Source organism: Aotus nancymaae, unplaced genomic scaffold, assembly GCF_030222135.1.
Source record: "Aotus nancymaae isolate 86718 unplaced genomic scaffold, 86718_ANA_hifiasm-v0.15.2.pri h1tg000062l, whole genome shotgun sequence".
Taxonomy (NCBI): domain Eukaryota; kingdom Metazoa; phylum Chordata; class Mammalia; order Primates; family Aotidae; genus Aotus; species Aotus nancymaae.
The window spans coordinates 2419573-2447528 of NW_026988476.1; the positions used below are offsets into that span (position 1 = coordinate 2419573).

A 27956-nucleotide genomic window follows, 5' to 3' on the forward strand; every position below is an offset into this window, starting at 1 on the left:
TGAATAAAAAGAAAATAATTACAGACAGATCAGATTAAAAGATGAAAGAGAATACTATCAACAATTCTGTGCCACAAATTTGCAAGTTTAAACCAAATGAACAAAGTCCTGGAAAAATGTAATTTATCTAAACAAAAATGCTTTGAATAATCCTGTAAGTATTAAATAAATTGTGAAGTAGTAAATTTTCTCACCAAGGAAATACTAGTCCCAGACAGTTTTGCAGATTTTTTAAGAAACAGGTCATTCCAATGTTATAAGTGGTTTCAGAGAATAGACGACAAGGGAATACATTCTTAAATTTATTCTCTAAGTCATCTATCCTTAATTCTAAAACCAGACAAGAATGGCTTAAAAAAGGAAAATTATAGGCCCATTTTACTTATGAGTATATGTGCCAAAGTCTTAAATGAAATACAGGTCTACAGACCCTTAACCGCAATTTTGAAATCGCCTAACCTCTGAAAACCAAAAATTTCGGAACTTAGCAGCATAACCTGATTTGGCCTATTCTCATTGATGGGAAAACTTGACTTGAATGGATGTAAGTCTGCTTACAATCATTGTTTACAGTGAATATCTACACAGTTCACTGTGAATGTGTTTGAATACTGGAGACTGATACTCGGTTTACTAAGGTTGTTACAAAATATACAGTTTTTGCACCATGCATTGTTGCTAGTCACTAGAAATGTTTGATTTCTGAAACAGCTTATTCCAGGGGTTTAAATAAGGGATTTGCGGCCTATAATAGCATAAAAACACTGAACAGTATGTAAAAGGAAAATCATATCTATGTTGGATTTATATCGTATGTGCAAAGCTTAGCTCTTAATAGAAAAATCTGTACATGTAGTTTACCTCATCAACAAACTAAATGAGAAAAATACTATGATGGCAATAGATGCAGAAGAGGCACTTGATAAAATTTAGCAATTCATGGGAAAATTAATAAATTAACAAGTAAGAACTTTCTTGAAAATACATATGTACACAGACAAGCAAAATTTGTAATAAACATCTGTCATCCTAAATGGGGAAATAAATTCTCTTTTTAATAAAAAACAAGGCAGATAAAACATCACCATTTCTATTCAGTGTTATATGGAGATCCTACTCAAAAGATAAGAAAAAGAAAAGCATGAGTGTTGGAAAGTAAGAAACAAAATTGTCATTATTAGCTCATAATGATGATTATCAATGTAAAAGCCAAAAAGGATTAGTATTAATAAAGTAGTATAGATTCTACTGATAAACTATTAGATAGATAGACTATCTATTAGTCTATCTATTAGTTAGATAGATAGACTATCTATATTTATTAGATAAACTATTAGATATCAAGTTAAGAAACTAACTTGATACAAGATCAGTAATCAAAAATAGGTTGCATTTCTATGCATTAGCAACAGATAACTAGCAAAAGTAATTATAGAAGACATCATTTACAAAAACATGGCAGTTTATCAAGTTCCCAGGAATAATTAATACATGTGTAACCTCTCTGAAAAGTACAAAATGTTATTGAAAGCCATTTAAAAGACCTAAATAAATGACAGAGCTATTTCCTTCCTGTCCATGAATATGGGATATCATAGAGAAGTCACTGTTCTTCAGACTGGGCTCCAAATTCAGTGTTATTTCATTGGAAGTTTCAAAAGTTTTTAAGAAATATTACATGCTGATTTGATAAATGAAAGAGTAAAGGACTTATTAATAGAATAGCATGGACACTTCTGAAGAAGAAAGGCAGATTGGAATGGTGGTATGTTTGCTCATTCTATCATAGAAAACTTTAAGACGTTGTGATGTTGGCACAGAGATAGGCATATTGAACAACAGAATAAAGTCTGGAAACAAACAGACCTCTGGTTTATAGCCATCTTTTGAACATATTAGCCACATGGGTCTTCTGAACACGTGAAATGTGGCTAGTTTGAATTAGGATGTGCTAGTCTAAATGGTGAGGAAAGGTCTTCTTGAAAAGTCATTTTTAGTCAGATCTGTTAGCTAAATAGTTAACTAAGGGGTTGGTGGCATAGAATGGAGAGTATGTAGTGCTGAATAAATAGTATGTACACATGGTAGGAGGGGAACATAGTATGTTCTTAAAGGAGTTCAATGTATTTAGTCATTGATCTAGGGCAGACATTGATAAACTTTCTGTAAAGGGCCTGACAGTAAATATTTCAGGCTTTGAGGGTCATACAGTCTGTTGTAACTGGTCATGTCTGTTGTCTTGCAAAGGCAGTCATAGACCATATGTAAACTGATGAACATAGCTATGTTCTAATAAACCATTTTAAAAATATATGACAGGCTGGATTTGCCCCCCAGGCCATATAATTTGCTAACTCTCTAGGGGGAAGAGTAGTGTAAGGAGAGATGAGAGATTTGTTACCAATGTTAGAAATTTTTGTTATTTAACCTAAGAGTAATTTGAACATAGAGAGTGAGTAGATTTGTTTCTTGTGATCACTTACAGTATGAAGAATGGGTTGAGTGAGGGCTAGAGAGACTGTGGAAGACTGTTTAGTATATTACAGTAATCTTAGTGAACCATGATGAAAACTTGAAGCAGTTGGAGTTGGGAGGGAGAGTGGTGGCAATGGAGAATGGAGTGGATATGAGAGATACGTAAAATGCATAAGATGTGTTGCATATAGGGGGAGGTAAGGATAATGAATAAGATGGGAAAAATGTCTCCTAGGTTTCTAGCTTGTTCAGCTTCATCAGTTAGGATGCTGTTCATGAGACAGAGCATTAGAAATTTGCCAAGTTTGGAGTTGGGGAGTGGAAATTACAATTTTGGTTTTAGAGTTAAAGTGGAGATGTCAATCAGGTAGGCAGTTATGGGTCTTCAGCAGAGGTCTGAGTTGGAGATACATAGGAGACAGCGAACTAAAAACGATAATAGATGAAATCTCCTAGGGAGTGAATATAGACACTTGCTTAACACAGACCTTTGAGGATCTGTTAATATTGAATGGCCAAATAGCAGAGAGATGATCCTTAAAAACAGTAGACAGAGAGTAAACCACTTACCCTTTCTTAGCTGGTTCCCTTACCTATAAATTAGGAATTATAATACTTCCCTTGGAGTTGTGGTAGACATTAGAAATGAGTGTTGTAAGTGTCTAACAGAGCAGTGCTCAATAAATAGTATTATAATGTACATCAGGCCTGAAATATCTCAATGTACTTAGCCTGTATCTCAGAACAGTTTTTTGCCCCATTTGCTGGATTCATTTTCTTGACTCATTTTTAAGTTAAATACTCCTGTAATTTTTCGTTTTAAGTTTATGCGCTTTGCTTGAGTCATAGTTTAGGAATCTTTTCTCAGACTCCTTGAAACCTGGATAACCATAGCTTTTGGGCATTAGTGGCATCTAAGGAAGATTCAGATATGTTGCTCTTAAACTGAGCTTCGTTGTCATTCTTACCAGTCAGAAGCCTTTAGTTTTGGCTGTCTTTTGTTTTATACCCAAATGAAGTTAGTGTTAGTTACGGTAACAAAACCTCTAAGATGTTTGTGATTGCAACTGGCAATGAGAATTATTTTTTTTAATCATGACCCATTATACACACAAATATTTCTACATAACTGAAATGCAATTTCACAAGACAGTACTTAACTTTATTGTATAGTGTGCCATCTATACAATAGTGTGCCATCTATACAATAGAACCATGGGGTTCACATCCACAGATTCCAGAAACTGCAGACTGAAAAATTCATGAAAAAAACTACCAGAAATAACAATACAATAACAGAAATGGATATTTATGAGATATAATCTCACTCTGTTGCCCGTGCTGGATTGTAGTGGTACCCTCAGACCTCACTGCAGTCTCAAAACTCCTGGGCTCCAGTGATCCTCCTGCCTCAGCCTCCTGAGTAGCCGGGACGACCGGTATTAGTAGTAATAATGCCCAGCTAATTTTTTGTTGTTGTAGAGGTGGGGGTCTCACTATGTTGCCTGGGCTGATCTAAACTCCTGGCCTCAAGCCATCCTCTACCTTGGCCTCCCAAAATACTAGGACTACATTTGTGTGCCACCATGCCTGGCTTGATAATACAAATTTAAAAAACAGCGTAGCAACTGTTTACACAGCATTTATACTGTTTTAGGTATTATAAGTAATCTAGAGATGATTTAAGTATACAGAAGGATAGGCATAGATAATATGCAACTACTATACCATTTTATATAAGGGACTTGAGTGTCCTTGGATTTTAGTGCCCACAGAGGTCCTGAAGGCAATCCCCTTTGGATGCTTTGGGACAAATGGGTATGTTATTTTGATTTTCTAGTCTATTACAGTGAAAAAAAGTACTTTTATACTTCTTAAAATCTACTGAATTAGTAATCTACTCGTCTTTGAAAAGCAGTCCTTTAAGAGAACTGCTTGAAATTTTCTGAGAAAATTTGAGTTGTATTATTAAAATTGCCAGTTTTTAACACATTCAGTGAATGTATTAAACACTTGTGTTTAAGCTGGTTTGATTTTTCTTTAGTATCTATTTTGTCCATTTTATTTTTCACTTGATTCAGATAAATAGTAAAATACTTGGTGAATTTTACGATGTGTTAGTATAAACTGGTGTTCTGTTATCTTTTTCCAGGCCCTGAATATTTTCCTCCTCTTTATATTAGCAGTTACCAACTTGCATTCCTTCTAGTCAATGTTTTTTTCTTTGTATTTTACTGCTTCCTTTTTATCTAAATCCACCATCAATTAGTGTCTTAAAAGATTTTGCTGCTTTAGCCATTGTAATGGGGTTTGGAGACTGGCAGAAGAATGAAACCAAAATAAGTACGTTTTCTTAAAAAACTGAAGATAGATATTAATATGTATATATTGAGTCACAAGGTATTAATTTGATATTAGCAAATCATGACTTGATACCATGCCATTATATTAATGTAGTAAATCTTAGGTTTAGCATTATTTGACTTCTGATTTCTACAACCTCACTCTGTAAATTGTTCATTCAAGATATAAAAGTAATGAAATATATGAAAATGTTTCGGTTGTCATTTGTCTATATCAGAATGCATAAGTTATGAGAAAAACATGCTTTTTGTTTTTTAGTGTGTATCATTTAACCTCTCGAGAGTCGTTAGGTTAACTATTAGTGTTCGTATCTGAGAGAAATGAGGTTCTCTAAATAATTTTAATGAAGGCAAAAAAAAAATTGGATGTAAAAAGCTTACTATATAGAAAGAGCAGGCCAGGTGCGTGGCTCACACATGCAATCCCAGCACTTTGGGAGGACGAGGCAGGTGGATCACTTGAGGTTAGGAGTTCAAGAGCAGCCTGGCCAACGTGGTCAATCCTCTACTAAAAATACAAAAATTAGCCAGGCGTAGTGGTGTGTGTCTGTAATCCCAGCTAACTTGGGAGACTGAGGCAGGAGGATCACTTGAACCCAGAAGGTGGAGGTTGCAGTGAGCGAAGATGATGCCATTGTACTTCTTCCAGCCTGAGTGACAGAGCGAGACTCGAAAAAATAAAAAACTTACTATAGGATGAACAATACTTACAGGTCTGATGGGGTAGGCTTATACTTTGTTTAATGAGCAAAGATTCTTTCTTCAACAAAGTCTTGAACTGCTTGAAAGTTTTAGATTTTCTTTTTTATACCTATTTTCTGTACCTTGGTTAATTTCTTCAGAGTTGATGTGGAATATTCATTTTATCTATGGTTACCTTGAAAACATCCCCTTAGGGTAGAAAGTGAGAGTCATAGGAAGTGTGTTTAGAAGAATGATAAATGAGAAAGCTTCTTTTCTAGACCCTTCAACCAGCATCTTTTCTAGTCTGCCTTGAGTTAGGTCCTGCATCTATTCCTAACCAGTACAGTCTGTCCAGGGGAGTAGAACTGTGCAGTTGAATTTAGGTCTGACCAGTCTGGACAACATAGTGGGACACTATCCCTACAAAAATTTAAAAGTTCAGCTAGGCGTAGTGATAAGCCTTGAAGGATCACTTGAACCCAAAAGTTTGAGATTGCAGTGAACCGTAACTGTATCACTGCATTCCAACCTGTGCGATAGAGCAAGACCCTATCTTGAAAAAAAAAAAAAAATGAAAAATGAGTTCAGGTTTGAGCCTTTATCCTGAGAGCTCTGGGTGAAATTCTCTTTCTTTGAAATTAAGGTAATTTCTAAGGTGGGAAAACCACAATGTCTACTCCACTGCAGGCAAGATGTATCTTGTTTATAGTTGATCTCCGTGGCCTAACACAGTACTCTGTGTTGTACCATGATCAGTTGAAGTCAGCATAAAGGTATAGCCTTTGTTTTTGTAGTGGTGATTAAAGAACTGTTCATGGATTTGTTTAATAATTACAATTTATTTTGACTCAAGAAAACTTGTCATTTTATTCAACAAGCATTTTGGTAAATGCCTACTATGCCTGAACACTGTTAGAAACTAATACGGGATGACTTGGTCATTCATTGGCTCTGCTTTCAAGAAATTCAGTCTAGTAAAATTGATTTTGCTGAAAATTAAATATGTTTTATATTTTCAACAAGGTTTAGGAAAACTTCTGGTTCTTTCTCATATCTCAGCTTTCCTGAAAATTTATTTAGGCTTTCTTTAGCACTATTTCTGTTGCTTTCTTCCTGGCTAACTGGCTAACTTGGTCTACCTGATTAACTAGATCTATGGTGTTTCTATAATTTCTCATAAAGTTAAAATTTGTTTCTTCAGTAGTATTTTTGGTGTTTGCTACACCAATTTATAACATGGATATATAGTGCAGGTATTTCTGGCAGTATTTTACTATTTGTCTTTTCTTTGAATTCTGTATTGGACATTTGAGCATGATTTATTGCTTTTCAAATTCAGAAATGTAATTAGATGGTTAGTTTTTAAAGTATATTTCTGATTTATATATTTTGTTGAGACTTAATTTAAAAGAATATGTCGGTGACATATATTTTTACTTAATTTGTCAAACTCAAATTTCTTCAGTGTGGCTTTCTATACAAACTTTTTCTTAGTGTTTATAGCAGCATACTGAATATTTAGCAAAAGCTAGCATAGTACAAATTATTGAAGTTACTCATTTTTGCAGCAGATTAATAGTAATTGTTAAATATGTGTCAAGGATGCACTTCTATAACATAGATAATTGTGTTCTTATGTTAATGGACAATTGTTACTATTGGAAGACTATAGGTAAATTTATAGGTTTGCCAATTTATGCAAACCCAAATTTTGTATACTACAAAATGTGTCAATCCTACAAGAGGTATTTTACAGTAGATGTAGTTTTATGATTTCTTGCTCTGTAATGTTTTTCTGTCATCTCAGCTAATGTTTGGAGTACTCAAGTAAATAGGGCTTAATCTGTGACTTTTAAAGAAAAGAAACTGGAGCATAGGAGAGTTGCTATTTAAATGTAGTAGTAATTTTCAGTGTTTAGAATCCTTACAACAAAATATAAGGATATGACAAAAAAGATCTTATGATTGTATCTTAGTCAAAATAAAGGGTATGACTTGCATGCATTGTGTAACATAATTGTTTTGAACTTTTTGGAGATTGTTCTTAGCCTTTGAAAATCTGAGGGAAGATCTGGGTATTTTCCCTAGAAAAATGCACATGCACAGAATTTTACTGGAGTTTTAACAGTTTCAGATACTTCCTAAAGGCCTGTGGACCCCAGTTTAAGAAACTCCTGTTATAAGATGAGAGGGAGGAGGAAGATACTGAAATTTGGGGAAGCTGGGAAAACCCACTCATTCACTTAAATAGTGAGTTGCTTTGCTAGAACTTTGTCCAAGTGACTCCAGGTTTATTTTTTGTTAGGTTGTTAATGGCATTAATAAAATATCTGCCACATATATATGTTGAAATGCTTTTTAGGAAGATGTTATCTTAGAGAATAAAGGTTCCTGAGTCAAGGTTGTAATTAGTTTGCCTGATAAGCATATACAAAAACCTAGACCACATTTATTTACTCTCTATTATTTTTTATTTCCTCTTTTCATCTGGTGTTAGCATAAAGGGTGTGAGAGAGTCTTCGCAATGTATGTTTTCCAAATTGTGTTTGGACTTTGAGCCAGGGCTTACAGCTTTTATAGGCTTAAAAAGGGGATTAAATAAACCTTTAGAGTGCTGGGTCCCCTAAAGGCTTCTTTCTTAGACCTATGTGTTAAACTCTAATGTAGTGCTGCTTCTCATTGCCTACTCACTTTATATTGTAGTTTTTTGTTTTTCTCACTATGTTATAACCTTTTGGAGGGCAAGTATGGTTATCATTCATCTTTGTATAACCTGCAGTAGTGTTTCTCAGTCTTGAGTCATGTGTGGACCTTTTTTAAAGTTAAAATTCTCAGACTTTTCAGCAATATATCTGTAGCCATTTCCCAAACTTGAGTTACTGGTCCTTGTTTTTGCTAGTCTAGCACAGTGGCTATCAACCAGGGTCAGTTTTGCCCTCCAGGAAGCATATGGCAATGGCTAGAGACATTTTTATGGTCACAACTGGAGGTAGGAGGTTGCTACTAGCGTCTGGTGGGTAGAAGCCAGGGTTACTGCTAAACATTGCCGATTTCACACACCATCTCCCACAACAAAGCGTTATACAGCCCAAAGTGCTAATAATCCTGAAGTTGAGAAACCCTGGTGTAGGAAAATATGTCTTTAAGAGAATATGAAGTTCTAGAAGTCAGTCATATAAGGCATGTTTGTATCTGTTCAATAAGAAAGGCAGGGTTTTCCTTATAGTTCATAGCATTTTCTTTCCTAGCATCACCATGATTTGGTAAGAATTTATTTTCAGGAGTATGTTAACTGTGGGCCAGAGCTACATGCTATTGTCGTTTATCATACTCAGCTGTATATCATTCTTTATTCTGCTATAAAATGTGTTGCTATCATTCCATTTTCATAATCCTAGTTGAGGTTGTCATTACTTCTTTCCTGCATTATCACAAAGACCTTTTTTTAAATAAATATTTTATTTTGAGCTAATTGTAGATTCACATGCTATTGTTAAAAAGAAAAAAAGCGGAGAGACCCCATGTGCTCTTTGCCCATTTTCCCACAATAGTAACATCCTGCAAAACTGCAGTACAGTGTCACAACCAGGACATCAAAACAACGTGACATTAATATGATCTACAGATCTCCTTCAGATTTCCTTAGTTGTACTGATTTGTACATGCATATGTTTCGTTCTTTGCAGTTTTTCATGTGTATAAGTTTATGTGTCCCCCACCATAGTCAAGATGTAAAACAGTTCCATCACTAGCAAATTACTTGTATTGTCTTTTTATAACTACAAGATATTTTTTTTCTCCTCACCCATCCCTAACTACTGACAGCCACTAATCTGTTTTTCATTTATGTAATTTTGTCATTTCAAGAATGTTATATAAATGAAATCACAAGGCATATAACTTTCTGGGATTGACTTTCATTTAGCATAATGCCCTTGAGAGTCAGTCAAGTTGTTGCATGTATCAACAGTTTGTTCTTTTTATTGCCGAATAATATTCTATAATATGGATATATCAGGTTTTTAACCTGTTGAAGGACATCAGGTTGTTCCAGTTTTTGTCCATCTTGAATAAAGTTGCCGTGAACATTCAAATACAGTTTTTCATATGAACCTAAGTTCATGTGTCTGAGATAAAAGTTGTCATGCGTCTGAGATAAAAGCCCAAGATTGCAGTTTCTGGGTTGGATAGTAATCTCGTATTTAGTCTAATAAGAAATTGCCAAACGGTTTTCCTTAGTGGGTATACTATTTTAAATCCCTACTAGCAATGTATGATGGATCCAGTTTTCTCCATGTCCTCACCTATATTCGTGATGCAGTAACTTTTTAATTAAATTTCTGTGTTCCATTCACCATATTTTTCAAACTGTTATTTTTATTATTATTAGTTTTTTGAGATGGAGTCTCTCTCTGTCGCCCAGGCTGAAGTGCAGTGGCGTGATCTTGGCTCACTGCAACCTCCACCTCCTGGATTCAACTGATTCTCCTGCCTCAACTTCCTGAGTAGCTGGGATTACAGGCATGCACCACCACACCCAGCTAAGTTTTGTATCTTTAATAGAGACAGGGTTTCACCATGTTGGTCAGACAGGTCTCGAACTCCTGACCTCGTGATCTACCTACCTCAGCCCCCCGAAGTGCTGGGATCTCAGATGCGAGCCACCGTGCCCAGCCCCACAAACTGTTGTTTATGTTGCTTTCTTGGGGGTAGTGCTAAAATAGAAGTGTCTCATCTCTCTCCCTATGAAGTATATTTGTAACTTCCGTATAAAGTTCAAATTTTTGAACTAGGCATCTAAAGCCATTTGCAGTGTGGCCCTTGCCAAACTTTTTATCTTTATTCATTCACACACATATTCTTAAGTTCCAGGTATGTCAAAATAGATGGAAAATAGTAGCTGGCTCAGAACTGTTGTGAAGGTTAAGATTGTGCACATAGTATTAGCCAGTGCCTAATATGTAGTAAGCAGTAGATAAATGGCAATTTCTGGTGATTTCTTAGTCTTCATCCTGACATACAGTAGGCACCCAAATGTTTAGATGAGTAAATGACTTACAGAGATGAGAGAGATTGGAGTATGTTCTTACAGACTAGATCCTTTTTAACTTCCCAAAATTTCCCTGACCTCATCCCTTCATATATAAGTTCTACCCTTTGAATCCAGGTTTAAGTCTTACATTTAGTTATTTTGACATTTAATCACATATTATTTCGTTTGTGCTATTAATAAAATGACTGGTAGTTAGGTGTTTTTTCATTATATCAGATTATATGTTTCTCAAGGACATTAAATTCCACTGATTTTAATATCCTTTACAGTCACCTAACATGCTGTGCACATAGTAATTTCTCAGTTCTTACAGACTATTGAAAGTACACCACCCTTTTTCCAAGTGAATTCACATAGAGTTGGCTATTCTTCCTCTAACTTGATGATGTGAGTAATCATTATTTTATATGAATCCTGATTAGGTTAGAATGCTTAAGCTTAGACATACCTGTCTAGTAACTCCCGCAGGAATGAAGAATTAGGTAAATGAAACTGTTACCATAAATGGTACATAAACCAATAGTACTTTGTATATTAACAGAAATCTCATATGGTAAAGGCTTTCCGTTGGTGCCTGTTTTTAGTTGCTTGCTTCTGTCAACGTTTACTGAGTATCTACCATGTGCTGGTTATTGTGCCTATTACAGGTACCAAAAAGAAATACGAACAGATTTTTGGAAGTTGTACCAATAGGGCTTGTGATACGTTTGCTGTGGAGAGTAAAGGAAAAAGGACAATCAAGGTTGGACTCTTAGATTTATAGTTTGAACAATTGGGTAGATTTATTAAGATAGCAAAGACTAAGGGTGAAAGGATTCAGACTAGAAAGAATAAAGACATCTGTTCTATGCTTTTCATGTTTAAAATATCTATTTTGACATGCAAGTGGAAGTGACAAAGTCTAAAAATTAGATGTATGAGTCTGGTACTCAGAGGAAGAGTTATCAGTATGTATAAATGATTTAAAGTTTTGGGAGTAGGTAAATTCACATAAGGGCAGAGTACAGCTAGAGAAGAAGAGAGAGCTCAGAACTGAGTTTGGGTGGAAGAGTTGTTGGTAGATGAGACTGAAAAGGAAATCCTTAGTGGGAAAAGAGTAAAGCCACTGAAGAGTGATATGGGAGCCAACAGAGCAGGTGTTTAAGGAAGAAGTTCAAGAAAGAATGTTACTGAGAGCTCAAGGATGAAGAAAAATGTTTCTTATTCATCTGATAGTATCTGATCTTGACAAGCAGTTTAAAGGATGGTAGGGAAAGCCAGATGGAAGTGGGTTGAAGACTGAATGTGATGGGGAAAGTAGAGACAATGGATGTAGATGACATATTCAAGAAGCTTTGCTGTGAAAGGAAACAAGAATTGGGTCAGTAACTAGAAGACAATGTGGGATCAAAGGAGGGTTTTCGTGTTTGTTTTTAAAGATGAGAGATTAGAGAGTATATGTTCTTAAGAATGATGCAGGAGAGGGACAAATTGATGCTATAGGAGAAAAGTGATGGGGAATAGGAGTGATTTTGAAGGAGAAGAAAGAGAGGAAGGAGAATCAGGATTTAGGTGATGTGTATAATAACTGTACTGCAGTTATTATAGAGGGAAAACATGAAATAGAGTAGGGTTATAGTTAGATTGGTCCTGGCAATAATAAAAGGGAGTTCGTATTTTTTCTACTTCTCAGTTAAATGTGATTTCAGACCATTATGAAGGGAGGAGAAAGTAGGTAGTGCATGGTATTACTTGGGTTTTTTAAATTGCAGAATATGCTAGAATATGTGGAGAATCTCAAGTATGAGACAGTATGTAGGGACCAGAGGAAACTCAAATTGGAGGTCATTGAAAGAAAATGTGATTTCAGATCTCTTTCGTTTTTGAAAAGAGAAGGATTAAAATTTGTATAACTTTTGCTATACTTATATGAACATTATACTCTTTATAAGAGTCTTAAAATTTATCGAGTATATGTGTGAATCTATTAAATTAACCTTCATTCAGTGCTTATATTTAATTTGGGCGTACTTGAGCTGACAAAGTAAAGGAGATCTTTTAAAATTTCTGACTCTTTGTTTCCATAGTTGTTTACTTATTTCTGCTATAGTTTGTTGCTGCTTGATAGATTGAATTCTAGATCTTTGTCAAGTGAGTCTGTTTGTATGGTTAAAGGCTTTTTGCCTTAACAACTCCAATGTTAATATTGCTCTTTTAAAATATATGTATATATTACTTTTGCCAATTGATTTTTAACTCTTTGGAGTTCTTTGTTTAAATGGCACATGGTTGGTTGGGTTTCTTTTTTCACCAAGCCTGAGAATCTTTTTGTTATATCTGATCCTGTTACATATATATTTATTTTATAAATTTTGGCTTGCTATGTTCTTGTTCTCTAGTTTTTTTTTCCACTGGCCAAAAAAAAAGGAAGGAGCTATTAATTTATGTGATTCATATTTTTAATCGTTAAATATATTGAACTCCTATTTCAGTTTATCATCCCTACTTCACCCCCCAAATAGTATATCATTGTACCTATCATGCGTTAGTATAATTACATTATCTCTCACATTTCACCCTTCCTCCTCCTTTATATACAGTAGGTTGAGGCTTTTCGTTCTGGCCTGTTATCAAATTATTTTTACATTTTATAGCTTTACCTACAAAATTGTAAATTATATTAGCCCTACCACTGTTAATTAGAATTAGTTTTACAATATTCAGTGTTTACTCTGGCATTTTTCATAACATAAATTCTCCAGTGTAAGTTTTTTTAATTGATGATGTGTCATGTAGTTAAGATTTTTCAGGAGTTTGAGACTGCTATAATTTAATTATTACATATCTGTAAGCTTTTAAAAAATGTTATAAATTGTGAGTTATACACACACGAATGACATATTGGCTAAGAATTCTTGAACTCTTATGTTTCCCATTAATATTCCTGTAGATGAATCTTCTGGCTTCCAGTTTTCCAGAGAACTCTGAGGCTGTCCTGCTATTTTTTCCCCCCACTGTTGGTCACTTGTTTCTTCTGCTTAGATGCTTTTAAGAGTCTTCATAGCTTACCAAGTTCAGCATGATTTGCCCCTAACTTGATGATTCACTCTTATTCGTTGTTTGTTTTTCCTAGTACATAGTAAGGTTGTTTAATCTACAAATTAAGCTCATTATTTGAGAAGAGACCTCCAGTATCTCTTTCTGGACCATTTGTACTAATTTACCATTTGTACTAATTTCATAGTGTTCCAGACGTTTGAGGTATGTTTATGAACAGAGCAGATAAAAATTCCTGCCCTTGTGTAGAGCTTAAATTACAGCAGGGGGAGACCAAAAAAAAAAAAAAAAAAAGAGGATACATTGATACATGAGTAATTACATAGTTTTGTGGGACTAAGAGGCAGGGCAAAAGGAACAGAGTACTGGGAGGGGCTGGTAAAGACAGCAGTAGGATTGCTTTTTTAAAAAATAATTTATTTTTTGAGATGCGATCTTGCTTTGTTGCCCAGGCTAGAATTTAAACTCCTAGGCTCAAGCTATCCTTCCATCTCAGCCTCCCAAGTACCTGGGATTGGATTACAGTTTTTAATAGGGTGTTCAGTATAGGCCTCATTGAGAAGGTAAAGGGAAAGGCCAGTACAAACGTGCTAAGGCAGGAGCATTCCTGGCATATTAAAATAGCAAGGAAAGTATGTGACTTGAAGACGGGAGTGATAAGAGAAATTAGGTCAAAATATAAAGGAGCAGAGTCCAAGGCATGCAAATTGTGTATGTCTTTTCAAGGAGCCAGCTTGCCCTCTGTAGAGAATGGCCAGTAGGGAATGATGGTAGAAGTAGGGGATATTAAGCAGTTGATGCAATAATCCATGTATGTGAAATGATGATAGCTTTATGGGCCAGGGAGTTAACTATGAAGAGGGTAAAGAGTAGATTCTATGTCTATCCATTTGCTTAACAGTTGGAAGTAGGGTGTAAGAGAAAAAGAAGAAAGATCGAAGATGATTGAAGATTTTTATTCCAAGCAACTGAAAGGAGAGAATCCCAAAAACTGAGATGGAAAAGGCTGCAGATAGATTACATTTCAAGGAAAGCCTGAGAGGTTTTTCTTAAACTTTCAACTGATGTTAGGATGTTTTACGTTAGTTTAGGCTTCAGGAGAAAGAGCTGAGCTGGAAATAATAATTTGGCTTATCAGCATATAGATGATGTTACCAAGAGGGTGAGTATAGATGGAGAAAAGAGGACAATCAGGCCTGGCACTGTGGCTCAACCTGTAATCCTAGCACTTTGGGGGACCAAAGCAGGAGGATTACTTAAGGCCAAGGTGTTGTTTGAGGCTTTAGTGAGCTATAATCGTGCCACTGCACTACAGCCTGAGTACACAGCAAGATGCTGTCTCAAACAAGAGCAACAAAAGACCGAGACTGATGAGGATATTCACAACATTACAGTGTTCATGAGGAGGGACTAGAAAAAGAGACTAAAAAGAGAAGAGCAAGTTAGATAATAGGGGTGGTGTCTTTCGAAGTCCATAGAAGAAGTGACTGCTGAAAGGTCAAGATGAGAACTGAAAGCTAGTTATGGAAAACAATCTTTGGTGACCTTATTAATAAGAGCAGATTCATTTAGTGGAGTTTTGAGGGTGGTAACTAATTTGAGCACATTTCGGAATGAATGGAAGGAGAGGAATTGGTGATGTCTTGTATAGATTACTTCTACCTAGTTTGTCTGCAAAAGGGAGTAGAAGATTGAGACTTTTTTAAATGAGAGCAAAACCCAGTATTTTGTGGCGTGTATAACAGGAATGATATAGTAGGAAAAGAAACTCTGATGGTCTTTTCCATTTTATTTTGATCTTTTCAATCATATTGAATCTTTTATTTACTACTTCTAAAAAGGTTTTTGTTTCTGTGATGGATTTTTTTCTTTCAGTTTCTTTACATTTCATCTCCGTTGTCATGTTTCTTCTTTGATTTTTTTTTAATTTCAAGAATCACATGTAAGAAAATATCCAATTTTCTTGTTTCCAGAATTGGTTCTTTGAAAGCCTAGTCAACTGCATTTTGCTGCTTAAGTTTTGTTCAATTTTTGGTTACTGGTGAAGCATTTGAGGTTTTTTTTTTTTTTTTTTTTTTTTTTAATGTTACTATAGTATTTATTTGAAGATGTTGCTTAGGTGACCCCTTGTGTTGCTGATATTACTAAAGAAGGAAGAGCAGTTTCTGGAAAGGGCTGTTTTCTTCCTAGTCCCATTAACTTATACAAATGACAGTTTTTAATATGTTGAACACTTATATAATTGCTGAATGGAATGTTTCTTGTACTGTGATGTGCTTTTGCAGATAGGAAATCTGCTTAAGTGGCTGGAAAAAAGACTGCAGCCATTTGCATTTAAGTAGAAGTTCAGATGTGAATGAATAAAAAATTGGATTTTCATGCATCAGAATTTGTTTTCCACTGGCACAATTATTTAATTGGAGGTACCATTTCTAACTAAAGGTTTATCAAAAACTAGATATAAACAGAATACCATGCTACTAATTTTTCTTTTGCATTTCAGAACTTTGATAGCATTTTGTAGCAGTTGTAATCATCTAGTCTTAGATACTTTATGAAATAGGTTTCTAGTTATATAATTCATTTTGGGTTGTCTTAACCAAAGGGTACATATCAGAATTTTGTGGAGAGTTTTTCAAAAGTCACCTGCTTTAAAAGAGCACCTTGAAGTGATTTTATGATGATTAAAACTATCACTTACAGAAAAAAGGAATTGTATACACTTTTGTTCATTATAAAAGCTAGTATAGGAATATCTAATCCCAAACTATTTATTTTTCTGCATAGAATTTTTCTTTGTTACAGTGTCATTAATTAGTGGAAAAAATAGAAGTCACGTAGGCTCCCCTCCCCTTGTTATATATATGGATTGTAACTTGACTGTCAGAGCAGATCTGTGCTTCTAAAAAGTATCTCTTTTGAGTTGGCCAGAAATTCCTTACTATAGGCTGCTTAGCCTTTCATTACATTAGATTGCTGGCTCTGAATCTTCGTGTAACTGCAGATTTAAATAATTTGCCCTTATAACTTTATGGACTTTGAGACATATTTACTGGCATAAGCCAGAGAATCTATCATTTTGCTTTCCTGTTACAACCCCCTAATCTTAATTAAGTATTCAAGGCTGTCTGGATTAGGTTTAGACTTCACTTTTTCCTCTTTCCTGTGACCCCATGGATAGGGATAGACTTATTTCAGAATCATTGGAAAGTTTAAATTGACTCCTAAATGCTAGTACTGAAAAGAGGATGATTTAAGAGGTGATTGGAACATGTAAGTTTGGCTAGCTAGTTTGCTTTTCTTAAAACTTTATATTCCTCAGATGGTATTTCAGACTGTTAGATCTCTTCCTTCCTTTTGCTCCCACCATAGTCTAGCCATTGCTATTTTCATTAATCTACCTAAGTGTCATCTCTTTCACCACTGCATTTATCTCCAAACAGAAAACATCTTTGCTTCAGTTTTCATTTTTCTAATCAAATGATAATGCAGCTAATAGTAAGTAGGCTGCAAAGTACCTTTGTGTTCCTGAGAAAGAAAATAACTCAGTGACCATACCGCTACCTCAGCTTTGAGGTTATAGCCTGTTCATTTCCACTTCCTTGTACATTTTTCTGTTTTGATGATGGTGGAAGTGGAGGAATGATTTAAGGAATAAAGATCTATACCACTTGACTTGGCACTTGGCTTGTTAAGTCTTGTGCCAGAAACAAACACTCCAATGCCCCCTTGATAACATTCCAGATACTAGTTGTATTCGGTCTAATCTGCATTATACAGAGTTACATGTAATCTATATCACCAGAGAATGATAGTATAAGAGGATTTAGAAGTTAGATTTCATGAGCTCTGAGAGTTTGCTGGGTGGAATGACCTGAAATTGAAAGGATTTAATTACTTAAGATATCCAGAGACTCAGAAGACTACATTGAGGTATCCATTCAAAAGAAAGACTTCCAGAAATAATGAGAAAGTAAGATGAAGACCATTGTTTTCAGGCATTGAAAGCCTTGCCTGTGCGCCTTCCCCTGCCCACACATACATATTTTTCTGATTAAAAATGGTATATTGTCCAATTCGTAACCCAGTAATGATACTTATGACAAATAATAATAGATTTGTGATTTATGCCAGAGAAAATAAAAATTTGTAGATAAAACCAAACTGAAAAACGAATCAAGGCTGTCAATAAAAGTGCCCTAATATCCTCTGAATTTCTAACAACGTTACCATCTTTGTATACTTCAGAAATTCTCAATGGGATGTGCACAGTAGAGTCATCTGTAGGAATCCTTGCTATACCCTACTCTAGAAGAGTGAATCAGAATCTCCTCAGTAGTTTGAGTCCCAAAAATACTTCCTTAAGTTTATGAGATGTTCACTCTTTGATTAAGAATCATTTTCCCTCCAATGCTACATTGAAATTAAACTGTGACAATACGTATTTAATTTTGTTTTCTACTGTTGTGAAAATGTTTTGTACATTACTTGAGAATGTTATCCTAACATTTAAGAAAGCGTCAGTAGGTAGGAAGAAAATGGAAAAATAAGAAGGGACAATTGACGGAACTAACGGTTCATGGAGTTACATAGCATCATTATACAATCAATAATTAGAGCTCTTATGTTCTTACAAATATAGATAGACACAAAAAACTCACTTGGACCTGCCTCAAAGACCAAATGAAATTAATATATCACACCTAAACTGAATCAGGTATTGTTTACTCCTAGTTTGTTCCTTGTGTTGGCATTGAAAAGTGATATTTTCTATTCTCTCCTGACCTATCAAGTTTTCTGTTACTTTCCAAAGAGAACATTTTTTTCCAGTAAGCCATTTTTTTCTGTTCACTTATGTCGCCAATCAAGTTGCTACTTCTGGCAGAATTTATTTAGTGAGTCATTGGTGGATATTTAGGTTGGATGTGGCTTTAAAATTTTTCTTTTGATCCAAATTGTGTGTTTACATTGCTTATACTGTTACTCTGAAAGAAAATAATTTTAATAGTGTTAACTTAAATATGTTTTCTTATAACAGAAAAAGAAAACTAAGAACTTCAATCCACCAACACGTAGAAATTGGGAAAGTAATTACTTTGGGATGCCCCTCCAGGATCTGGTTACAGCTGAGAAGCCCATACCACTATTTGTTGAGAAATGTGTGGAATTTATTGAAGATACAGGTAGGATAGAAGAAGAATCATTGCAAGAGATTTGATTTTAAGTTTCACTTTTGCTACACCAACAGTCTGTCAAATGTGATTTGTTAAAAGTAAATTTTGAAAGCGGTATATAGTTCTCATTAGGATTGTCTTATATTAACTCCATCTGATCAGGTAACCATCTGATATTTGAAAGCAGTTTTTGTTGTTGACCAATAATGCTTATATTGGACTTCCCTTGAAGTAATAAAGTTGAATACAAAAATGTTAAACTTACTTTATTCTGGAATTCAGAATAACTTTATTAAGTTATGCTGTTTAATGAAGAGATACAGTTATGGTTTAAATAATTTGAAAGTTTTCAATATTTTTAAGTTCAATACTGTTTATTTGCATTACCCATTTTATACATGGATTTTTTCTTTTAAAATTTACAGCAATAGTTGTAAAAGGTAACTTGTTCTATTTGTGATGTTACTATTTATTCAGCAGTTCAAGCTTGACATGATGTATATGATTTGAGTTGTATTTTTAAGGAATGCATAGATAGCCTCACTGTTTTAAGCACAAGCATGCTCTTATGTCTGCTTTGCCTAATGTAATCCCTTAAAACAAACAAACAAACAAAATAGGCAAGTTAGAGGTGGGAAATAGGGACAGAAAATTGTTGTTTTTGAGTGCATTTAAAATGAACATGAGTTAAGTATGAAACCTTAGCGAATGAATGTACTACACATTTGAATGATTTAAAAACATGAGCTAAGTCAGTTTTGGCTTTATTTGTTACTAATGATCCCTTGATAGATAAGCATTATTCAAAAAACGAAGTAGGATACTCCTGTCCTTGCTAAAAAATCATGGTCATTTTTACTCACATGTACACCTTGCCCTTCAGTCTGTCAGCTAAGTTGTATACATACCGAGTTGTCTATTTGGTGAGGAGTGTTGACTTTCAGTTTTAATAAGAGGGTAGAATGCACGGTGGCTCATGCCTGTAATCCCAGCACTTTGGGATTACAGGCACCCGCCACCGAGGTGGGCGGATAACAAGGTCAAGAGATCGAGATTATCCTGGCTAACATGGTGAAACTAACAATTAGCTACTAACAATTAGCTGAGTGTGGTGGCATGTGCCTGTAGTCCCAGCTACTCAGGAGGCTGAGGCAGGAGAATCACTTGAACCCAGGAGGTAAAGGTTCCAGTGAGCTGAGATCATGCCACCGCACTCCAGCCTGGTGACAGAGCGAGACTCCATCTCAAAAAAAAAAAAAAAAGGAAATTCCGTTATCCACTAGTGTTGTAGTTGAAATACCATGTGTCTTCTGCCTTCAGTTAATTAGTGTTAATATATACAGGCTACATTTGGATATACTCTTTATCATTTATTTTTGCCTTCCACAAATACTTGAGAAGTGTTATTAGATGAATTAAAGATTCTATCCGTCTTTAATGTAACAAATGCAAAGGTTATTAAAATATTAATTTCCTGCTTTGGATTTAAAGAATTATCATTTTCTTTAGGATTATAATTGGGCCTATGGCTACAATTGAACAATTAGAAAATACTTTCCTTTAGTGATTGAAAAGCAATAATAAAATAATGATCAATTAGCATTTTGTACATTTATTATTTAAAATTTCCATTTCTTGAATATTTCATAGTAGAGTGATTTGGTTTGAGGAAAGTAAATGAATTTCAAAGAGAATAAAATGCAGGTTTAGTCTAATTCTTAACACAACTTGAATTAATTTAGGTCAACCCTCAGGTAATTTATATATTTAAATGCTTTGGTAGAAAGATAACGTAGATTATAAAATCGAATAAAAGATTAATCTAGTTCTTTTGTTGTCATTGTAGTAGTTTGCTTGATTTTATTGCTGATTTTAAAAGTACTAAGCAGCTTTAGCAGAAATTCCTAATTGCCTATGAGCTCAATTTACAACTCTCAAAATGGACTATGGCATAATCTTCTTAATATTTAAGGTTCAACTTGTAAATATATTGCAGATAGCCATTATTTTTAAATTGTGATATTTTGCTGTTTATAGAACCTTAGAAAAGTAATGTAAATGATCAGTAATTGTGTTGTTATAATCAGTCCTCTTATTCAAAAGACTAACTTTTAAAACAATCCTGAAGAATATATTGATAGTTTTTAAAGTTAGCTTTATTGGTATAATTTACATACAATAAAATTCGCTAATTTGAATTGTATAGTATGAATTTTGATAATCCATAGTTTTATAACTGCTACCACAATCAAGATTTAAGTTATTTTCATCACCCCAAAAGGCATCTAGTCTTTTATTACTAAGTATACAATTAGCTGTTGGATTTTTGTAGATGAATTTTATTTGGTTGAGAAAGAATTCTAACATTCCTAGTTTGCTGAGTTTTTATGAAAAATAGGCATTGATTTTGTCACGTGATTTTCTGCATCTGTTGAGGTGATCTTATGATTCCTTTTTTACTGTGGAGGGTGAATTATATTAATTGATTTTCACATGTTAAACTAACCTTGAATTCCTACAATAAATACCACTTGGTCATGTTTTACCCTTTTTATGTATTGCTGGATTCAGTTTTCTAAAATGTTAAGGATTTTTGCATACTGAAGGATTTTGGTCTGCAGTTTTCTTGCAGTGTCTTTGTCTGGTTGGTATCAGAGTAAAAAGCTGGCATCATAGATTGAGTTTATTTCCTAGAAGAGTTTGTGTAGAATTGGTAATATTTATTTCTTTAATTTTAGTAGAATTCATCAGTGAAACAATTTTGACCTGGAGTTTTGTTTGTGAGGAGGTTTTTAATTTAAATTTCTTTAGTAGATATAGGGCTATTCAGATTTTTTATTTCTTCTTGAGTAACATTGGTTGTGTCTTTTGAGGAATTTGTTCATTTCATCTAAGTTGACAAAAGGATTTTAATAAAATTCCTTATTATCCTTTTAGTGCCTTGTAGCATCTGTAGTGATGTCTTTCTTTCCGAAATTGTGTCTTTTGTTATGGTTGAGGTTTATTAATTATTGATTTTCCTTTTTTTCGTATTTTGATTCGTTGAATTCTACTTCTTCTTTCGTTTCTCTGAAGTTTCTTAAAATAGAAGCCTAGATCACTGTGTTAGACCAGTTTTCTTTTCTGCTGTAAATATTTAATGGTCCAGATTTTCCTCTAAGCATTGTTTTAGCTGTATTCCATAGATATTGATATGTTGTGCTCCATTTTTGTTTAATTTAAAATAATTTGTAATTTCCCTTTTTTAAATTTAACTCATCAGTTATTAGATTTCTAAATATTTGGTGGTTTTCCACATCTTTTTTGTTAATTTCTAGTTTACTTCTTTTGCACTTGAAAAACAAAGGTTAGGATACTTGTTTTACAGCCTGGAATATGGTCTTTTTTGAAGAATTTCATGGGACCTTGAACTGAATGTTTATTATATTATAGTGTGAAGAGTTTTATAAATGTCAGTTAGATCAAATTCTTTGAGAGTGTTGGTCAAGTCTTGTGTATCCTAGTTTATATCCTATTTTTCTTGTTTACTTTTTAAAATTAAATACTGTTGAAATCTGCAATCATGATTGTAGATTTGTGTTTCTCCTTTCAGTGCTATTAAATTTTACATCATGTATTTTGAAGATCTTTTCATTTCATACACATTAGGATTATGGTTTTTTGGTTTTGTTTTGTTTTTTTTTTTTTCTTTTTCTTTTTCTAAAAAGAAGGCTCTCTGACACTCAGGCTGGAGTGCAGAGGTGTAATCTCAGCTCACTGCAACCTCTGCCTCCCAGGCTTAGGTGATCCTCCCAACTCAGCTTCCCAAGTACTACAGGAGTATGCCACCACACCCAGCCAACTTTTCTGCTTTTAGTAGAGACAGGGTTTTGGCATTTTGCCCAGCCTCATCCCAGCTCAGCCCCCCAGTGTGCTGGGATTATAGATGTGAGCCACCACGCTTGGCCAGGATTATCTTATGAACTTATCTATTATCATTTTAAAGCATTTTTTGTAATGCTTTGTCATATTCTTTGTTCTGAAGTCTACTTTGCCTGGTATTAATATAGCCAATGTTTTTTCCTTTGAGTAGTGTTCGTGGTATATCTTTTTCTTTACTTATGCTTTTATATATCTTCATTTCTAATGTGGTATACATCTTTATAGTTTACTTTCAAGTAATATACCACTTTAATGTGTTTTATAAGAATCTTAGAATGGTATACTTCCCCCCCATGCCTTGTTGTATTGTTATATATTTTAAATCTATAATGTTTTAAAATCACAAGACATGTTTATCATTTTTGCTTTAAACAGATTATTGTCCTTGTTTTTGAAAGATTCTTTCTTAGATTAGAATTCTCTTTTATGTAATAGCTTTATTGAAATATAATTCACATTATACAATACACCTATTTAAAGTGTATAGTTTATTCATAGAGTTGTGCCAGCATCAACACAATCAATTTTAGAACATTTTCATCAACCCAAGAAGAAATACTATACTGATAATGCAGTCACTTCCTATTTCCTACTCTCACCCCCCATTAACTTTTTGCTTTTATAGACTTTCCTATTCTTGGATATTTCATATAAATTGAGTCATATATAATGTGGTCTTTTGTGACTGGCTTCTTTCATTTAACATAGTTTTCAAGTCATTCATATTGTAGCATCTATCAGCATTTAATATCTTTTTATTGCTGAATAATTTTCCATCGATGGACACTTAGTTTCTACTTTTTAACTCTTGTGAAGAGTGCTGTTGTGAACATTACTGTTAGAGTTTGTATGTAGACATGTTTTCACCTCTTGGGTATATACTTAGAGTGGAATTGTTGGATCTATGTTTAGCCTTTTAAGGAACTGCCAGACTGGTTTATTATTATTAAGTTTTGGGGTACATATGCAGAACATGCAGATTTGTTACATAGGTATACATGTGCCATGGTGGTTTGCTGCATCCATCCCCGTGTCACTTACATTAGGTATTTCTCCTGATGTTATCCCTCCCCTACCCCCCACCCCCCTGCTATCCCTCCCCTAGCCCCCATCCCCCAACAAGCCCCAGTATATGATGTTCCCCTCCCTGTGTCCATGTGTTCTCATTGTTCAACACCTACTTAAGTGAGAATATGCAGTGTTTGGTTTTCTGTTCTTGTGTCAGTTTGCTGAGAATGATGGTTTCTAGCTTCATCCATGTCCTTGCAAAGGACATGAACTCATCCTTTTTTATGGCTGCATAGTATTCCTATTCCATGATGTATATGTGCCCCATTTTCTTAAAGAGGTGGCACCATTTGACATTACCATCAGCAAAGTGAGTTCCAGTTTTTCCACATTTTGCTAACGTTTATTTTTCTCTTTGATTATAGCCATATAAGTGGTGATGTGAAATGTATCTCATAGGATTTTGATTTGCATTTCCCTGATGACTGATGATGCAGAACATCTTTTTAAGTGCTTATTGGCTTTTTGTATACATCTTTGAAGAAATATCTATTCAGATCCTTTGCCCACTTTTTAGCTGGGTTGTCTTACTATTGAATTTAAGGGCTATTTGTATATTTTGGAGACAAATTGTTTTCAAATATGATTTGCTAAAATTTTCCCTATTCTTTTGGTAGTTTTTTTTTTAATACGATTTCTTGATGATATGCTTTGAAACAAAGTTTTCAGTTTTGATGAAGTACATTTTGTCTATTTCTAAAATTTATAACGGTGGGCATGGGGTCATGTCTCAGGAGGTTTTTGTCTAATCTAAGGTCACAAAGATTTATTCCATATATCTCCTAAGAGTTTTATGGTTTTAGCCCATACGTTTAGTTCTGTGATCCATTTTGACTTAATTTTTGTGGTTTGAGGAAAGGTTCTAGCTTGATTCTTTTGCATGCGGATATCCATTATATAAGCACTATTTATTGAAAAACTATTCTACTGAATTGCCTCTGCACAATTGTTCAAAATCAGTTGACCATAAATGTGAAGGTTTATTTCTGGACTGACTTACATTCTGTTGATCCATATGTCTATCTATGTATGCTATTATTTGTCTGTTTTCATTATTTTTATAGTAAATTTTGAAATCAAGAAGTGTGACTGTTTCGACTTGTTCTCCTGGGTACAGAGTTTTAGGCTGATAGTTTGTTTTCTTCCTTTTCTTTCATCTCTTTAAAGACTGCTTGTTATGATATCTCATCATACCTAATGAGATGTTTGCTATAATTCTTAATCTGTATTCTTCTGAATGTGATTTATTCTCTTTTCTCCCTCAACCCCCAACTACTTTAGTTTATTCTCTCTAGTTTTAAGCAATTTTATTAAAAATAAAATTATTACTTAATTTTAATAATCTTAGAATGTGTGTTTTAAAAACTACTTCTGCTTGAGGTTTCTGGAATATCTTAGCTTTTAGTTTATAATTTTCAAATTTGGAAAATTTGGAGCCATAATTTCTTGAAGTATTATTTTCTCTTCTCCCATTTCCTACTCCTTACTCATGAATTAGACCTCTAGGAATTGTTTAAAACTTTTTTTCTGTATGACCAAATGTAGAAATGCCATTTGAGTTTTCTTTTTATATATTCATTTCTATACCTATTATACTGATATTCTCCTGTGTATATATGTCTTTGTATATGTAAGATTTATAATAGCTGTTTTAAGGTCTTTGGTTTACTCATTCTGTCATATATCATTTCTGGGTCTCTTTTTTTTCTCTTATGGGCTATATTTTTCTACTTGTTTTGATAGTTTTGATTTGATGTCAGAATTCTGAATTTTACATTATTTAGTCTTCTGAATTTTTACTGGGTGATGTTTCTAGTGTTTCTTTAAAGAATGTTAGATTTGCTTGGTGCTTCTGCTTGGCTGGTGGAGAAAAAAAAGTTATGAGTATTTGATTTTTTTTCAAGTGTTAAGTATTTTGTGAGTCAGCTGGTCCTTTCTAAGCTGCATTGTAAGTTTGTTATGGCAGTTCTAAAGCAGACTTTATTCTGATACTTGTATACTTACAATAAAGCTTGAGATTTGACCCTGTGCCCCATATGTTAAAAGATCTTCTGAGAATAAAACTTGAACTATTCTCAGCTCTTGGCCTCAGGAAGTTTTCTCTCATACATGTGCAGTATTCAGCCAAAGACTCCAGAGCCTCTTCTGCATATCTGATACTCTTTCTCTGTGTATTTCTTCATCTTTTTGGTATTCTACCCCACAAATTCTGGCCTTCTCAGCTTTTCTGAACTGTTAGCTCTCCTCAGCTCTTGTAGACTGTTGTGATCTATTGGGATTCCACCTCCCATCACTACCACCTCAAAACTCTACAGGCTCTACGTTGGGGCATTCAAACCGCTTTCCTTATTTGCTGCTTTTTCAATTATGGATCATGGTTTTGAACTGTGATTGATGTTCATGTTCAGTGATCAGTGTTCAGTGTCTGAAAACTGGTGTTTTTCGAGTTTTTGGTTTTTTACTGTGGGAGGGCAGTTTCCATAGCAGTTAATCAGGGCATCGTGGTGGAAGCAGGTGTCCCTATTTTTTATAAGAGTACTATCTTAATAAGTTGTACTAGGTTCCATTTGGGAAGTGATCCTTGAAATATAAATGTAAGTTAAAATAGACAGGAGTAGTGTGGAAGAGAGAAACTGAAGAGAAAGGGAATAAGAGGTCTTTTTGAGGAGTTAATAAGGATGATAAACCTGATAGATGTTGGGTTGAAAGAGGGCTCAGAAGTGCCTCTCAGATTGCTCTGTTAGGGTGACTGTAGATGGTATTCCATTAATGAAAATAGAAATTATAATATGAAATGGCAGTTTCATAGTGGATTCATGTTTGGACATGTTAAATCTTCAGAGGTGCCTATGGAACATATAAAAGCCTGATACTCAATTGTATATATGGCTGTGGATCTCTGGAAAGTGGTTTGGTCTTTAGATATGATTTTGGCAATTGTCAGTGTCAAGATACTAATATAAGCTATATGTTGATATAATTCAGGGTAAATATCTAGTGGGGGAAGAAAAGTTCACAATGCAAACAGGCTATACAAGAGTGGAGCCCTAAAACACTACAGAGAAGGAAAATTTTAAGAGAGAAGTATGATTTTCAGCATTTGAATGAGAATGATTTTTTTGCATTGCTTTTCTGAGGTGTAATTCATAAATAACATAAAACTAACCATTTTGAAGTGTACAATTCAGTGGCAGATACTATATTCACAGTGTTGTGTAACCACCACCTCATCCAGTTCCAAAACATTTTCATTTCTTCAAAGAAAACCCTGTACACATTAAGCAGTTACTTATTTCCCCCTTACTCCAGTCCCTGGCAGTAGCTAATCTGCTTTATGTCTCTGTGAATTTACTAATTCTGTATATTTCATATCAGTAGAATCATACAAAGTATGACCTTTTGTTCTGCTTCTTAGCATTATTGTTTTGAGGTTCATCTGTATTGCAACATGTATCATTATGTGTATATACACACACACCGTATTCTGCTTATTCAGTCATTGTTTGGTGGACATTCAGGTTGTTTACACATTTTGGCTATTGTGAACAGTCTGCTGTGAACACTCATGTGTACAACTATTCAAGTAACAGTTTTCAGTTATGTTGGGTATCTATCTAGGAAGTAGAATACTGGATTATATATAGTAATTCTGTGTTTAACTTTTTGAGGAACTTTCATTTGTTTCCACAGTGTATGCACCATTTTACTTCCCACCAGCAATGTGCAAGGGTTCAAATGTCTCCACATATTTGCCAACACTTATATGTATTCTGTGTGTGTTTTAATTCTAGCTGTCATCCCTTTTGATAAGGATTGCATTTAATCACTAAGTAGGTTACTTTGGCAGTATTGTGATTTTAGCAATATTATGTCTTCCAATCCATTAATGCTTGATGTCTTTTTTATTTAAAACTTTGATTTCTTTCAGTACTATTTTGTAGTTTTCAGTGTACAAGTCTTGCCTTGGCTTAATTTATTCCTAGGTATTTTATTGGAATGCTATTGTAAATGGAATTTCCTTAGTTTGATTTTCAGGATGTTTATGTGGGTGTGTAGAACTCATTTTTGTGTGTTGATCTTGTATCCTGAAATGCTGCTGAATTATTTTATTAGCTCTATTTTTTGTATTTGGGGTTTTGTATATATATATTTGTCTTCTGTGAATAGTAATACCTTTACTTT

General features: G+C 34.2%; 1 protein-coding gene across 2 annotated transcripts in view; it reads left to right on the forward strand.

Moving 5' to 3' along the window:
- The window catches only part of ARHGAP5 (Rho GTPase activating protein 5), a 79245-nt gene that overhangs the window by 19870 nt on the left and 31419 nt on the right, over positions 1-27956 (forward strand). For both annotated transcript variants that reach the window (XM_012468624.3, XM_012468632.3), the window contains exon 3: positions 18650-18794. In XM_012468624.3, coding sequence (XP_012324047.1) covers positions 18650-18794 — 145 coding nt within the window. The remainder of the gene's footprint in view (positions 1-18649; positions 18795-27956) is intronic.